Below are 14,793 nucleotides of genomic sequence, written 5' to 3' on the forward strand. Positions count from 1 at the left end.
CAATGCAAGTGCTGTGGGACTTCTGCTTCATTTCTGAATGTTGTGAATATACAAGGAGGTTTTCAAGAGTTACAATCAGGATATGATGCTGATTATGGCTTTCCAACAGAATGAACCAATATGCAATCAAGTGGCAGAGAGCGGTGTAGGAGAGAGGATAAACAACTTTATCAGGATTCTGTAAAACGCAGCACAATGGTTCTGATGAACAAAGTGCAGTACAATATGAAACAGCTGAACAGAGTGTAATCAAATTTGATTTAATCCGGGAAAAGAATGGCAAAGAACAACACATACAGCTCAGCACAGAACAGAACAGCATAAAACAACACAACAGCCAAGTCAATCAAAAAGGCAGAGTGTAGTACAACTATTCTGAATGAATACAGGCAGGTTAGGACATCAACTAAAGGGAGGTAAGCTCTCTCTCTCTCTCTCTCCATCTCTCTCTCTCTCAATCTCTCTCTTTCTCTCTCTGTCAGATGCCTCGCCAGAGGATGAGCTGTGTGTTCTGTGAATGAGGGCCAAGAGCAGCAGCAGAGGGGAGAAGCAGGCTTGGGGAATGTAAACTTCGTTGCACACAGGAAAGGCTACTGCGGGAATACTGATGAATAGCGGGGAAGCAAGGAAGCGACAGAGGAAGCGTGGTAAAGCCACCAGCTGCGGCGGGTCACTGAGGAGACCTTTCATATGCTGGAGATGGAAAAAGGGGGAAAAGAGAGAGGGATGGGGCAAAATGCCACAACGCCATAGAGAGAATGATAGAGAGGAAAAACAGAGAGAATGAAAGAGTGGTGAACTGGTGATGGGAGAAAGAGAAGAAAAGAAAAAAAAATAGGAAAGCAGTGATAAGGAGATAGGGTTATACTGGTGATGTTGAGAGCAAGAGAGAGAGAAGAAAGAGAGAGAGAGAAAAAAAGGGAGACGGAGAGAGAGAGAGAGAAAAGAGAGAGGGAGGGAGAGGGAGAAAGAGAGAGAGAGAGAGAGAGAGAGAGAGAGATGGTCTGTAAATTTGACTGAAGGCCAAAGATCAGACTCAAAATGCTAAGAAAATGTATAACAAGCATGAATGAAAGGAAACGTTCAACATTTTTTTGTACCTTTCCCCCATTCTTTTCTTCCTTTGAAACAACTGTACAGCTGGGACTGAATGCATTCTACTGTCTGTAGCAGCTGAGCATCAGGGTTGTAACATTTAGCATCCATAGTTAGAAATAATGGGAAATATGAGTACATGGTCTGGCTTCATATACTCGCAGTTTTTCCATCTGTGAGGACACTAATGTCTGCATCTCTCCAGTGGGTGGAAAACAGCAAATTCTCATAAACTAAGCTTAAAAGATAAGAGGAAAAAAATGTAAAAATGGCAAATCTCTTCTGTTAAGCCCATATTCCTTGTGTGCATTCGTGTATGTGTAATTGCATGCGAGTATTAGAGAGTGAGTAAATTTGTTTGTTGAGTAAATTTATCAGTGCATGTATGTTATTGTAACTTTATAAGAGTGTATGTGTGTGCGTGTGCTCGCACGTGTGTGTGTGTGTGTGTGTGTGTGTGTGTGTGTGCATGTGTATACGTATTAAACAGAGGCATGAAGCTACCCACATGCTGCATCTATGACCTGAATCCTTCATAAATCCACAGCCCTGGAGCAGCTAACTGAAGCCACATGCATTTTTTTCTATCTAAATAACTACTGCTGTGAAGGGGATCCAGTTCCCCATCCCTCCCTGTCCTGCCATGTCCACACTGGCATCCGACACAGCACCCCTCCCCACCCCCCCAAAAAATTGGCACTGTAAACTTTAGACAAACAATGTCAAACTCAGTTAGACACCATGAGCCTCAGTACTATTCTGTTACTCCTTTATTTGCTCTATACTGTTAGCATACCCTTTTTCTGCCACAACTACGAACCAGAGGGTAAGAAAAATAATGTATTTAAAAAAAAAAGAAAAAAGTCCACTCCACATGTCACCTGCCCATACGTAACACTGTTTATTTACATAAACTTAAACAGATTATAGCCAGAAACAACCTGTTTATGTTAATCATGCTGATAATCTGATGGAACAATGATACATTTGTATTGAGAACTTGTGTAAGAAGCTCATGTTGGCAAGCCTAGCTTCTGCCACAGACACAGGTTCACAGGCATACCAAGGGCCTGAGTATGTATAATGGGGTTTTGATTTGAGGAGGGGAAGGTGAGACATGTATATTTGCATAACTCGAAATGTAGTGCTCATGTAGAGTAGCCTAGCATTGCAGAAAGGAACTACTGGAGAAGTCTGCTTGCCCAGTCTGGATTAGAATTGAGCATGTGTTTGCCTGCTTATTGTGCACTGAAACCAGTTTTGTGTCTAACCTTCCTTCTTCTGTTTATTATTGGCTGTATAGTATGTATGGAACTACTATTTAGTGGTGGAGAGTTTGTGTGTATGTGTGTATGTACTAAGCAGGTTTCCGTTGTAAAATCTTTTTTTTGTAAGATGCTAGGGAATGTGTGTGTGTGCGTGTGTGTGTGTGTGTGTGTGTGTGTGTGCGTGTATGTGTGCATGTGTGTGTGGTGTGTGGCAGCAGGATCAGAGCTGAAGCCACAGGATATTGCCTGTTTCCAAACAGAGCACAAAAGAACCTGTTACATATTGTACGCAGTGACACAGCTGAACCAGACAATACCCATCACAAACTTTCCTCTCACTGGTCTTCTGTTTTTATCAACTCTTCAGACAGCTCTAAGATCCTCATGCAAATGCAGTGCGCACAGTTACATGTGTACTGTGTATAGGCAAAGCCCAGGGATGGACTAATTATCTTCCTCAAGCATCCCCTTGAGATTTTAACCAAATGAATTTAATTTGACATTAATGCTTCTGTCACAATCTAACAAACCCCCTGCAGTACCACTATGAGCCCCTAGAGGTTTGCAAATTCCTGCCTGAGAACCTATGCATCAGGGAACAGGAATCAACATGAAAGAGTCAACATGTGAGGGTGGAAAGTCCTAGAGTCAGTTAGACGTATAGGTTTAAACCAATATTAGACTTCTAAGGGCCTGGCTTACTTAAAGTTTTTATCTGACGCAAAACCAGCAACATAGTCATGGAATTTATTACACTCCAACTGGTGGTTTTAAATGTGAAAATAATGATAATTTGTGAAATATTAGAGATATTAAATTAATATTAATAAGACAGGAAACAATCAAACGCCAGCTATGCTAATTGCTCAGCACAGTACTGTGCAGAAAATCTCAAAATACGCCTTTAGCCACAAGACAAATCCCAAAAAAGGTGAGGGGGCATAAACATATTTATACCCTGGATTTGCAGTATTATAGCTACCTCTGAGTGTTAGCTCATAGGAAGAGTGTGCTCTGCCCTATCAAACACAAGTGCATTGCATGTTTCAATGCTAGTAAGAGATAATACCTTTGCATTCTCGATGCAGGGACAGATAGCCCAGGCAGCACTGGCTTGCACGTCTGGACTGGGATTCTTCAGCAAAGACCAAAGGAGACGCACACCATCCAAACGATCAATTATCCTGAGAAAGAGACAGGAGAAAATGAGTACATAACACCAGGTATAACTTTACCTGAAAGTTCTGTTTGACTGTTTCTTTTTCCCAGGCTTCTGACTGGCTCTTAACAACATCAGTGATTGTTGCCATTCAACATGGTTTTCCCATTACATATCCCCACCTGTCCAATTGCATTTTATCGCTCCCAAACCCACGCAGCTCCAAAGACCAGCCCACCACACAACACACACACACTCACACACACACTCACACACAGACACTATCATGCTAAGATACACACTCAGATACGCACAGACAGACTCTCTCTATGGCTGACCAAAGCACGACCTGTGGGGGAACCCCGCGAACGGTAGGGAGGTCCACTCCAGATATTTATACTGCAGCTAGTGCAGAACATGGACAAACACACACATACTGCTCGCTGGTAACTCGCTGGTTCCTGTCAGTGTAACTGAGAGGGAAAAAAAGCAGGCCAAAAAACTGAAGAGAAAGAGCTCTTTCCAAATCAAACAGGCCATGAGACAGGTTTCTCTATATTTCAGCAGGCTCTGAGTGAAGTTTACTTTAGCCCCCAAGCTGTATTTTACACTGCTGACATGACTGCACTGGAGGGCACTGGGAAAAGCTGTGGAGAAGGACTGTTCAGGGCTTCCCATTCTGTCTGGTATAAATAATCTGTAACCTGTTTCCCATGTGTCCTTCCTCCAAACAAGGCCCACATTCAATTCTGTTGTGATGGCTTAAACACATAATCAGGGAGAGAACGAGAGCTCCATTACAGAGGCAGGGCTGGTCGCTCTCATCAGAGAGAAAGAGAGAGAGAGAGAGAGAGGTACTCAAAACGCAACTTCCTCCCACTAACTCATATATCCTTCTGACAGGTATGATAACGTGACATAGATTCATCTGTCATAACACACACTTACAAAGGTACACACGCCATGTACACATACATCCCAAGGGGCTCCTAAATCCAGCAAGACTCAGTTCACATGAATCCAAAGACACTCTTTGTACTTCAACAGCGCTGATCTTCAGAGAGAAAGTGGGGAGTGGGGGATGGGAGAGAGAGAGAGAGAGAGAGAGAGAGCGAGAGAGAGAGAGAGAGAGAGAGAGAGAGAGACTGACAATATCTCATTGCTTCTGTGAACTGTAACTCCAGCTGGTCAAAGAGTGCCAGACATGCATACAAGAGCTATGGCATGCAGTCCCTCTGCTTTGCCTCTCCAGAAACCCTGAACTCAAAAAGATGTCTCTCAAACTCAAAGGAATCAAAGGGATCAGCTTGCTACAAGAAAGAAAAAAATCAGTGCAGAACATCCCCCATCAACTAAATGCATTGTACCTCAGCATAAATGACAGACAATTAGCCTCGACTTCAATTGTGTCAAAACTCTGTGGGTTGGAACTGTGTTTTTAAAACTAGAATTACACTGATGCTTACTTTGGAAAGGTGCTTTAAATGAAACGAGGAATTATCTTAAAGTTTGATACCAGCATTTTCTGTTGGCCTCCACACAAATGGAAATATCCCTATGTATCAAAAGTGAGAAAAAAGAAAACCTACCTGAGACAGAGAGAGCCCACATACTTTCCCACAGCCAAACCTCACTAGTGTCCTCCAAAACACACACAAATCTTAAATGACTTAAATGTGAGTGAGTCTGAGGAGCGCTAGTGTAGCTGATGGATCGCTGGTACAGTAATAATCATTTAGACCATAACGTAACATAGTATATTCCCCCTCATCCTTCAGCCCGCACAGTTACATTAGGCCTCATTCTATCAGAGCAGCCTAATTTGAGAAACAGCCCAGACTAGGCCAGTCTAAGACAGGAAACAATCAAACGCCAGCTATGCTAATTGCTCAGCACAGTACTGCGCACAAATCTCAAAATACGCCTTTAGCCACAAGACAAATCCCAAAAAAAAGGTGAGGGGGCAGAAAGAATAAAGACTTTCTGTCCGCAAACGAAGTGTAAATGTGGAAAAAAAAAAAAGACAATCCTAAATATATATGCCCTGAGAAAACATAAGAAACATGTTTCTATGTGAAGGTTTGAGGGTTATTGCATAGTTCCTGAAGGTTGTAATGCTGTTTTGCTCTCAAAGAAAATTAGTGTGTGACCTTACTTTGTCCAAGAAACAACAACAAAAAAAAAACATTTTGGGGAGTTTTACTGTGCTACTGTGGTTCTTTAGGTCCATAAACGTGTTGTTCTTTCAGACAATGGTTGGTCACGGTTGCCTGACTGTATGTGTGACTGTGTGTACTTGAACATTAAGCTCTTTCTTTGCTGTCCAGTACTCATTAAGAGGGGGACTGGAGTCTACAACAGGCTCATAAAAGCAATGAAATTCAGATGGAACTGTACATACTGTAAACTGTTAATCAAAGCCGCAGAAACTGACAGATCTGAGGAACAAGTCCTTACAATTGTCAGAATGAACAAAACTAAGAGTACAGTGATATTAAGCAGTGGTACAGTGATAGTAACCAGCGATGCTACACTATCATTCAGTGGCCTTTTTACTAATTTACATAACAAATACTGATTCATCTAAGCGTATGAAATGCATGCCAACTACAATGTCATTATGGAAGTTACAGAGGAAAATAAGATGATTTTTCAGATAAGAGCGTCTGCTCAAAGCACTAATGATGTACATGTAAATGTGCACCATGTAAACAGATGCAATTCAATTTAATGCATTTAAAACTACCTTAGCTCCAATCCAGAAGTAGCCACAGCATTCTGAAATGCAGCCAGACAAAGCATTTCTCTACATTCAGCTCATTTCAGCTGTCAGTGAACATGTTCCAGTTTTCACTACTGAAAACATACACTGCTAACTCTGCAGCTTCCACTGAGCAGAACTATGCCTAAATGTGTACTGACCATTGTCAATGGCACAGTTTAGTTTGGTCATAGTATCTGACGTGTGTTGACCACAGAGAGACGATAAAGCGCCTCCACCCTGACCACAGCTATGAGCTTCACAGCAGGTAGAGTAAACACGGCTCCTCTCTTTGTCGTTACACCCACACTGAATCCTACGACACTAAATGCCGGATGAGAGACTTTCTGGTCACTTGGACACAGTTGTGATCAGAGTATATTTCTGTAAGTCACATAACACTGTGTTGTTCTATATCAACAATGCTACGCTGGGTAATTGTATGCTAAGCTTAATACCAAAATTACTGATACTGTAAGCTCCTGACCACGTTGACATATAAAGTGTTTTTTTTTTTTTTTTTTCTAGGCATACTTGAATACTTGTGCCCAACCCTGTGGGTGATCTTACCAATTGAAGTCCTTAAGCCTTTTCTATATGTAACTGAACAAGGTGTGTTTGTGCTGAATTAAACAAAAGTGTTTTGGTGGGAATGGATCGTGTAAGGAATTGCTGGGAATCACCAATCTGTTTCCCAACTGACATCAGGACTTTTATCCAGATGTCCATTCTTCCAGGCAAATGTTCTTGGCAGAATATGTTAGCTTTCAGCAGTCACCACTGACTGATTCAAACTGAACATTCCTGATGGTTCAGCATAGTTAGGCGAGTGGAGCTGGCAAACACTCAACGGTAAGACAGTAACTGCTGAAGACCTATTTTGCCAATACATTTGCTGCCCACTGCTTTGTAAGACAGTAATGGCAAACACAAACTGGCTAGAAAATGTTCCACATTTGTGAATGCCAACTGCTATTTGCCTTGTTTTGATATGGAAGATAGGACTGTGTCTTACGCCATGTTCTCTGGCTCAGTAGCACAGGCTCCTACAGCTCTGGTGACGTTAACGAGTAAGGCTTGATTGGTGCCAGTCAGCAGGTTGACCAAGGGCTGGATGCCACCACACTTACGGATGGTGGCCCGGTTCTCAGGCCTCTGAGCACACTCTCCCAGCGCCCCTACCACATTCACCAGCACCTCCTCAGGTTGGTCAGTCAGCAGCCCAACCAGAGTCTCCAAGGCTTTATACTCCTGAAACCTAAGAGAGAGCGAGAGAGAGAGAGAGAGAGAGAGAGAAAGAGAGGGAGACAAAAAAGAAAGAGAGAAACATTCAGAAAAGTAACTTTGAGACCTGAAAGAAGGCTCAAAACACCAGTATCCTAGTAAATCGTCAAAAGCACAGAAACACACACAACATATCCACGTACTGTCCACGAATAACATTTATTAAATGTTATCCAACTTTCTTGCATGCATTTTTTGCCCCAACGAGAGATGTAAGTTCGCCTTGGCAAATCTGTGGCATGATAAATACTTGATATCATATATCTATAATTACATTAAAATGAATTTCTTCTTCTAAAAATTTCTTTCTTCACAAACCAACTGGAGATTAGAACCTTGGAAACTCACAGAAACTTTGACACTATAATTTTGGGGGGTGGAGGGGGGGTATTAGGTTTGTGGAATTGATCATTTCTGCTTACTACATGCATGTACACTGCATGACCGATGCTCTGATCATCTGAGTGCTCTACTCTATCCTGGCTTTGTTCACTTACAGTGGTAAACTACAGTAAACATTTAAAAGGGATATAATGCGGTCGCGGAGCTCCTCAGCAAACCTCTGATGTACGGTTAAGTTATACGACTGTTTTTATTCACGGTTACGGTTTCTGGCAGCTGAGTCTTGCAAGTCTATTGTATCCAAGGGCATTTTGGTTTTGGTCGGAATCCATCAAATATTTTCTCGCAAGTTAAAACAGTAATGAAGAGAGCGCCTGCCAAAGTAACACTCAACCAAAATTCAAAACAGGAAAAATAAGACAAAAAAAAAATTAACTTAAGAAAATATTGCCATACACATGCCATTGCTGAGGTGTTAGCTTCAATTAGCTATAGCAGAATTACAGAATAATTACATACACATTTACCTTCGAAAAAAGCACTGCATGCCATGTCTATTTTTGTTCGGCCTATACCAGCTGCATTAATTATGAGGGCTAAAAAGAAACTCGATGCTGCCAGAATCTGCCTCTATTATGAACAGTAGGCTTTGGGACTCAACATCAGTTTTATTAAAGTATGTCAAAAGAACGCAAACTACAAACAAAGGGCTTTTTGTCTCACACAAAATGATGATGAATAGTGCAGACAGCGTTGATCCTTTACAAGACATCAGTTATAATAACATAATAAAGACAGATGGAGACAGAGAGCCCATCACAAGGTGAATGGTCATTTCATTAATGAACTCTGCACACCAAATATAAAATGCAAAATCATCCCAAAGTTCTACGAGATAGCTGAGCACATAGTGGACTGATTAATGTATTCTATCTAGAGCCAAATAAGCACTTCCACCAAAGCATGCTTGAAAAGAACGCAGTCAGTGGGTTTGAAGCACAACACTCTCTGAGACAGGGTGAAGGAAATGAAAAAGGTATTATATAATTATGAAATTATGGTGTACTCTCCATTGAATTAGGAGAGGGAAGAGTCCATAATTGTGATTGAACCTCTGGCTCTTGACCTCAAACATGTCTGTTTTCTGGCAAAGCACGTTTGTCATGATGACACTTCTCTGCCAAGACATTTCCTCACGCCTTTGTTATCCTAGAGAAGTGTGTTTGGATTTTTTTTTTCTTTGAGACAGTGTCTGTGTGTCCATAGCAGTTCCACACATATGGCTTAACAGCAGCTGCTTGTCAGAATATTAATAAAGCAGTGTTTCAGTCTGCTACAACATGTGTTCCAGAGCTTTCCTTCGAATTCCACTGCATGGACGGTAGAGGATGTTACTGTTGTCTCTCATCTACAGCACTCCTGACCCTTAGCATCGCAGCAACACTGAAAAAGACCTAATGAAACTCTATGCTATGGCTATTTCAAACATTACTAACTTTAAAACAAACATGCTTAAATTATGAATGTAATTATATTTTTCACCATCAATCATTTTTACTTTTGATGCATCATTAATCAGGTAAATGGCTACCACATGCTTTTTCCCTGCTCTTTGGTGGAGGTCTAGCACCACCCCCCACCCCTCCCATCAACCCCTGCAGTGTTTCTGTAGAGTTCTGCTCAGCTTCGTTCTTAGCTCAGCATCATTCACACAAAAGCACGCTGTCTGTTCATGTAATATTAAGCGGGGGGAAAAAAGGCAAGTTGAAAAATAGCCTTTCATTACAGTTGCTGTAAAACATATTCCAAAGTCATTTCAGTCTCAAAATGATCCTTTAGCCTTGATTGATTTTGAACCAGGCGTACCTCTTGCTCGACCACAAACCGGCCAAGAAAAAAAAAAAAAAAAAAACTCTTTTGGGTAGCATGTTGTAGCAGTCTGTTGGTTTGACGGTAATGGTTTGGTCATTTCGTCTTCGAACGTAAAGTCCGACCTTGACATTTTTATATGTTGTTCAAATAATCCTAAGAGAGTTTGGGAAAAAAGATCCATTTGTATGTTTAAGTGTGCATTAAAACATTCACTCGGCATCACACTGGTTTCCTCCTGTGGTGTTGGCAGCCAAAATTTACCTTTGTTCACACCCAACTGCCCATGAGATCCAAGAAAGGAAAACAAAACATGAGCAAGCATAGCAGGGCAAATGTTCAACAGGAAAACTAAGTTTCTGCTCCTTTTTTTTTTTTTTTTTATTTTAGTTTGCTGAATTCCTCTATTAGTCATGGAATCCAGCCCTGTAATGAGTCTTTGGACGGCATTCATAAAATATTTGATGTTTGCTAATGAAGAGTCACCGTGCGGTTTACATACGATTATTGAAATTAGTATCATTGATGCTATTACTGTTATTATTCCTCCGACTGCTTTTTTTGCTTAGCAACACTTCTATGACTCATTAGAGTCAGTGTTGGGCGCAAGTGCACAGCTGTGCCATGTAGCAGTGCCAGCGTAGTTAAGTTATTTTACCACCTAGCAAGGCGTAGCTGTTCTTTCTCTCTCTGTAAGGTTTGGTTCAGAGAGAGGCTGGGGTGAGAAAGGTGGTCGAAGTGGTAGCCAAAAGACATGGGGGGGGGGGGGGGGGGGGGGGGTATGAAAAGAGCACATTTTCTTTGAATTTTGAAGTGGTTACAAGAAACTCACAAAGGCATGTTTGTGTCTAATATAATCACAAAGAGTGGGCCTCAGTAAGTAATACTTGAACCTTGTTTCTTTGATGAAGCATGGCTTTCTTTGCTAGTTCCATAAGGGTGTTATATGTCTAGGTGGACATTTTGGGGTGTTCGTATGTCCTTAATGCCACATTAACTTTATTGAACGTGGCACGGAGCACCTGCTTTCAGTTGGAGAAGACTTAGCATGATGTAAATGCAGGATAACACTGTCAGCTTTGACTTACGAGGTGGAGAGAGAGTTGCCTTACAGCTACTGGGACCCTATTCACATGTGCGCTTCTTTTAAAATTCCACCTCAATTTCAATTCTCCTTACTTTTATTAATTTTTCTTTTTTTATTGTTGTTGGTCTGGTCAGAGGCCAGACGGTAGATGCTTCCACCCATCTCAATTTATCATAATGCTATAAAACATCAACAACACTCTTATCATTAACTGGAAAACTCAGGACAGACACAACTTAATCAGCTTCTTGGCTGAGGCCTAAAATAAATAAGCCGCTGTAATTTATGTACAGCTTATGGCAAAGTAAAATGATGCATACATGAGCCAGTTCTTGGAGCTTCTCCCTGAACTTGCAGTTCTGGAACAAAAATAAACGGAACTAAATCATTTTTATATGATTAGGTCCCATCACATTTTCATATTAAAACAAACAAACAAATAAACAAAGAAACAAACAGATAAGTAAGTTAATTAAAACTAAATCAAATAAATAGATAAATCACTCAACAACAACAACAAAAAAAAAGATCTAAGGAAGGATCTAGGGAAAGTCAGCAGTCTGAACAAGAATGCTTACAGGACTAACGACTGAAGAGGATGTGAGTTCACTCTACTGATAGTCTGGCATTTTAGCCTAGCAGAGGCAACTTCCACTGCCAAGATAAGCCCTTGTTCTACACTAATAGGAAAACTTGCTTTTGACCCACACATCAGCCGTGTTCATAAAATCAACACTTCGCCTTTTGTTAACAGTGCAGGCATAAAAAAATAAAAATAAAACAAGCACACATTCCTCTCTCAAACGGTCATTGTAAAAGATCAGAGGATATAAACTATGATGTAAAAAAAAAAAAAAAAGACTCAATGGTGTTCAAATAATCACCGTCTCCTCATGTCAACGGAGAGGAACAGCACATGACAGCACTCAAGCAGTGGAAAATGTGAGTGTATGGTAAGTGAACAAATGGGAAGACTCATAAAATCAGAAGTGAGTAAGATTGGACATTCTCTGTGATCCCTACTCAACCACAACTAGCCAGGGCTCCCATGACACCATGACTGTACAGCACACCAATTTACAGAAAATTGCATTTCTCTCCTGAATCACCTGCACTCTCTTCATCCAGTAATAATGGATATCCCAGGCAATAAGGAGAAAGAGGAGACCACATAATTAATCTTCCATTCTTGCCTACTTTATGGATATTCAGCATGATTACATGAGGTCTGCAATCAGTTCAATAGACAGCTTCATAACTTTTTTTTTTCCCCAAATCATGCCTGCATTGAGTTATGAATATACATCAAATACGACCTGTGCACTCCACGTGTACGGTGCTCCACTGAGATTTTACCACAAGGAATACAATGAACCGCAATCTCAAAAGATAGATTTTATGCCAGATCCATGAAGGGTTTTTTTTTTTTTTTTTATCAGTGTAAAATTTGGCTGCTGTGCTGGTGAACCCGTGGTAGGCGTTTTCACAGACCATGAAGCTTTGCTCATTAGTATGTGTTTACTGCTTACGATGGTGTTCACAACCTGTGGTGTATAGCTTTAAACATGCTTCAGGGGATTAATTACAAATACATAGCTAGTTTCAATGTCGTTCCTGTTATTAATATTTCCCTCCAATACGCACTACAGCCTACATAAATATACTCTTATATTAACAATGCGACACCTACTTGGCTACATGCTGTGAGCTGATGAAACATCTCCAGATGGCTGTGGTAGGACGTTCTTGTATGCGTATGATATTGAGTTTTTCTGCTGTTTATATTAATTACATGTTTCTGACTATGTGATAAATAACTACTATCATGCTTGCTCGACTACACATACTACGATGACAGAGCCTGTCAGTGAGTTGATATGTATGTTTAGGTGCATTTATTGGTGTTCTATTATCACAGATTAATTAATATGTAATAATGATGTAATCCAGCATCAGAGTCAGATGGAACATTTCCAGATGCTATGAGTGAGTTAGTTCCTGCCCTCCTATTTTAATGCAGTATAGTGAAAGAGGTCGCTAGCATTTAATCATAGTCTCTGTTGAATTTCTAGGTTCTGTTGTTAGCTGTTACAGTGACTGTAGATTACTTATGTGTAACAATAATGTAATAACTGTAATACTCACTTGGCCACATTCTCCATGCTGAGGGAGCATTTCCAGATTGCCCCAGTGGTGGCAGCGAGAAGCTGCTTGTTGTCAGATTGGCTGAGCAGAGCGACCAGGGGCTGTAACCCCTCATACTGACGCACCAGGTCACGAGTACATTTATCCTCAGCACACTGTGACAAAACACATTCACGCACGCGCACACACACACACACACATGCACACACACACGTAAAATGACTACATCCTGGCTTTTTCACTCAGACCACTAAAGCATCCCAATAAGTAACAGTTACCTTAAATATGGCGCTAGCACAGTGCATCTGCAGTTCCTGGTTGTTACAGCTGAGATTTTTCACCAGGTCCTCGATCATGCCCTCGGTCTGAATAGCAATCCTGTAACTCCTCTAGCAATAAGAACATTGAACATGCATTAATCCTAATAAATCCCAATGAAAATCACCTAAAATTATCCAACTTATCCTAACTATCCAACACTGTAGCACCAGCACTGCGATACTTTGGCAATGTTGTCAAAAAAATGTCAACAAAGCCCTGGAGTTTGAGCGTGGCCTTCAAAAAGAAGGTCAAATGTTTTGAAGCAGAGACAGTTTGTAAAGGTCTTAAGAGAAGAGTGCTGAACAGACCTCAGAGGCACACTCCTGCAGGGTTCCCACCACAGGGATGAGCATGTTCTTCTGGGGCGATTTGAGAAGGCGAGCCAGGAGAGGGATTCCTCCAGCCCTGCGGACGGCCTCCTTGTTTCTGGTGCTCTTACTACAGCTCCAGAGAGCTAGAGCTCCACAGCGAGCCACCTCCACATCCTTCTGTTGTTCCTCTGTGAGCGAGGCAGAGTCCGGAACACAGTCCAACAGCTCCACCTTAGATCCCCCCCAAAACAGAAATACAGTCACACATAACAAACATAACACACAGAACAAACAAGATCAAACATTCAATTAACATTCACACTCCAGCCCTGTGGTCAACATCACAAGAGCAGCACAAACTGACAGAAACACAGTCAAATACACGACCTCAGAGAGTCTGTGATGGAGCCCAGAAAACAAATCAATATATTAATCCATGGATTTGATTACTTTATATGTAAATCACTGCATTTTCATTTGGACGGGCATTCGGACAGCTCTGCATAATAGAAAACCCACGTTTCCACCATTTAAAAAAAAAAAGCATGAAATGATTTTATAATATCAATTTTCGACAAAATGTTGAAGTAAAGGAATTCCTTTAAATAACAGCACGCTTTGTTTGAATATGAATTTGTCAGGTGAAGAGTGCCAACTCCCTGGCAGCGAAGTTGTAAGTGGCAGTCCAGAGGACTTAGTTTGACCTGTTGGTCTATTGAACGTCCTAAGAGAGGCAGCTCAGGCCATGCTGTCAGACAGTATTACACACAAGGTTCACAGGTGGTCTGGCTCTCTGAATGTAACTAATCTGTGATGGCTATACGGAAAACGTTGGGGTCTGGGCCCCGTGTAAATATACAGAGCAGTGTAACACACGGGCTCTAATCACACTGAACGTCCCTCCGTCAACAAACACACATGCCAGTCCACGGCCCTACCTGACATTCTATCTGTTTTTACCTGAGCCCGTTCACTTTGATGTCAGGGCATGAAATGAGGAGGTCAGAGAGAGAGAAAAGGGGGAAGAAAACAGGTGGGTAAAGTTAAAATGACTTGAGTGAGATATGCGTGTGTGGCCAGCAATCAGGTAATTTTACAGGGGGCATAATCTCAACTGACGCGCCACTCGCCCTCCTGCGTCTCATGCTCTC

The 14,793-nt window shown here is 41.4% G+C and overlaps 1 protein-coding gene across 2 annotated transcripts in view; it reads right to left on the reverse strand.

The window, feature by feature from the left end:
• Nucleotides 1-14,793, reverse strand: part of odad2 (outer dynein arm docking complex subunit 2) — a 48,302-nt gene that overhangs the window by 12,179 nt on the left and 21,330 nt on the right. For both annotated transcript variants that reach the window (XM_030775804.1, XM_030775803.1), the window contains 5 exons: nucleotides 13,640-13,873; nucleotides 13,289-13,399; nucleotides 13,011-13,165; nucleotides 7,299-7,541; nucleotides 3,433-3,547 (listed from right to left, as the gene is read on the reverse strand). In XM_030775804.1, the coding sequence (XP_030631664.1) occupies nucleotides 3,433-3,547; nucleotides 7,299-7,541; nucleotides 13,011-13,165; nucleotides 13,289-13,399; nucleotides 13,640-13,873 (858 nt within the window). The remainder of the gene's footprint in view (nucleotides 1-3,432; nucleotides 3,548-7,298; nucleotides 7,542-13,010; nucleotides 13,166-13,288; nucleotides 13,400-13,639; nucleotides 13,874-14,793) is intronic.

Source organism: Chanos chanos, chromosome 5 (genome assembly GCF_902362185.1).
Source record: "Chanos chanos chromosome 5, fChaCha1.1, whole genome shotgun sequence".
NCBI lineage: Eukaryota > Metazoa > Chordata > Actinopteri > Gonorynchiformes > Chanidae > Chanos > Chanos chanos.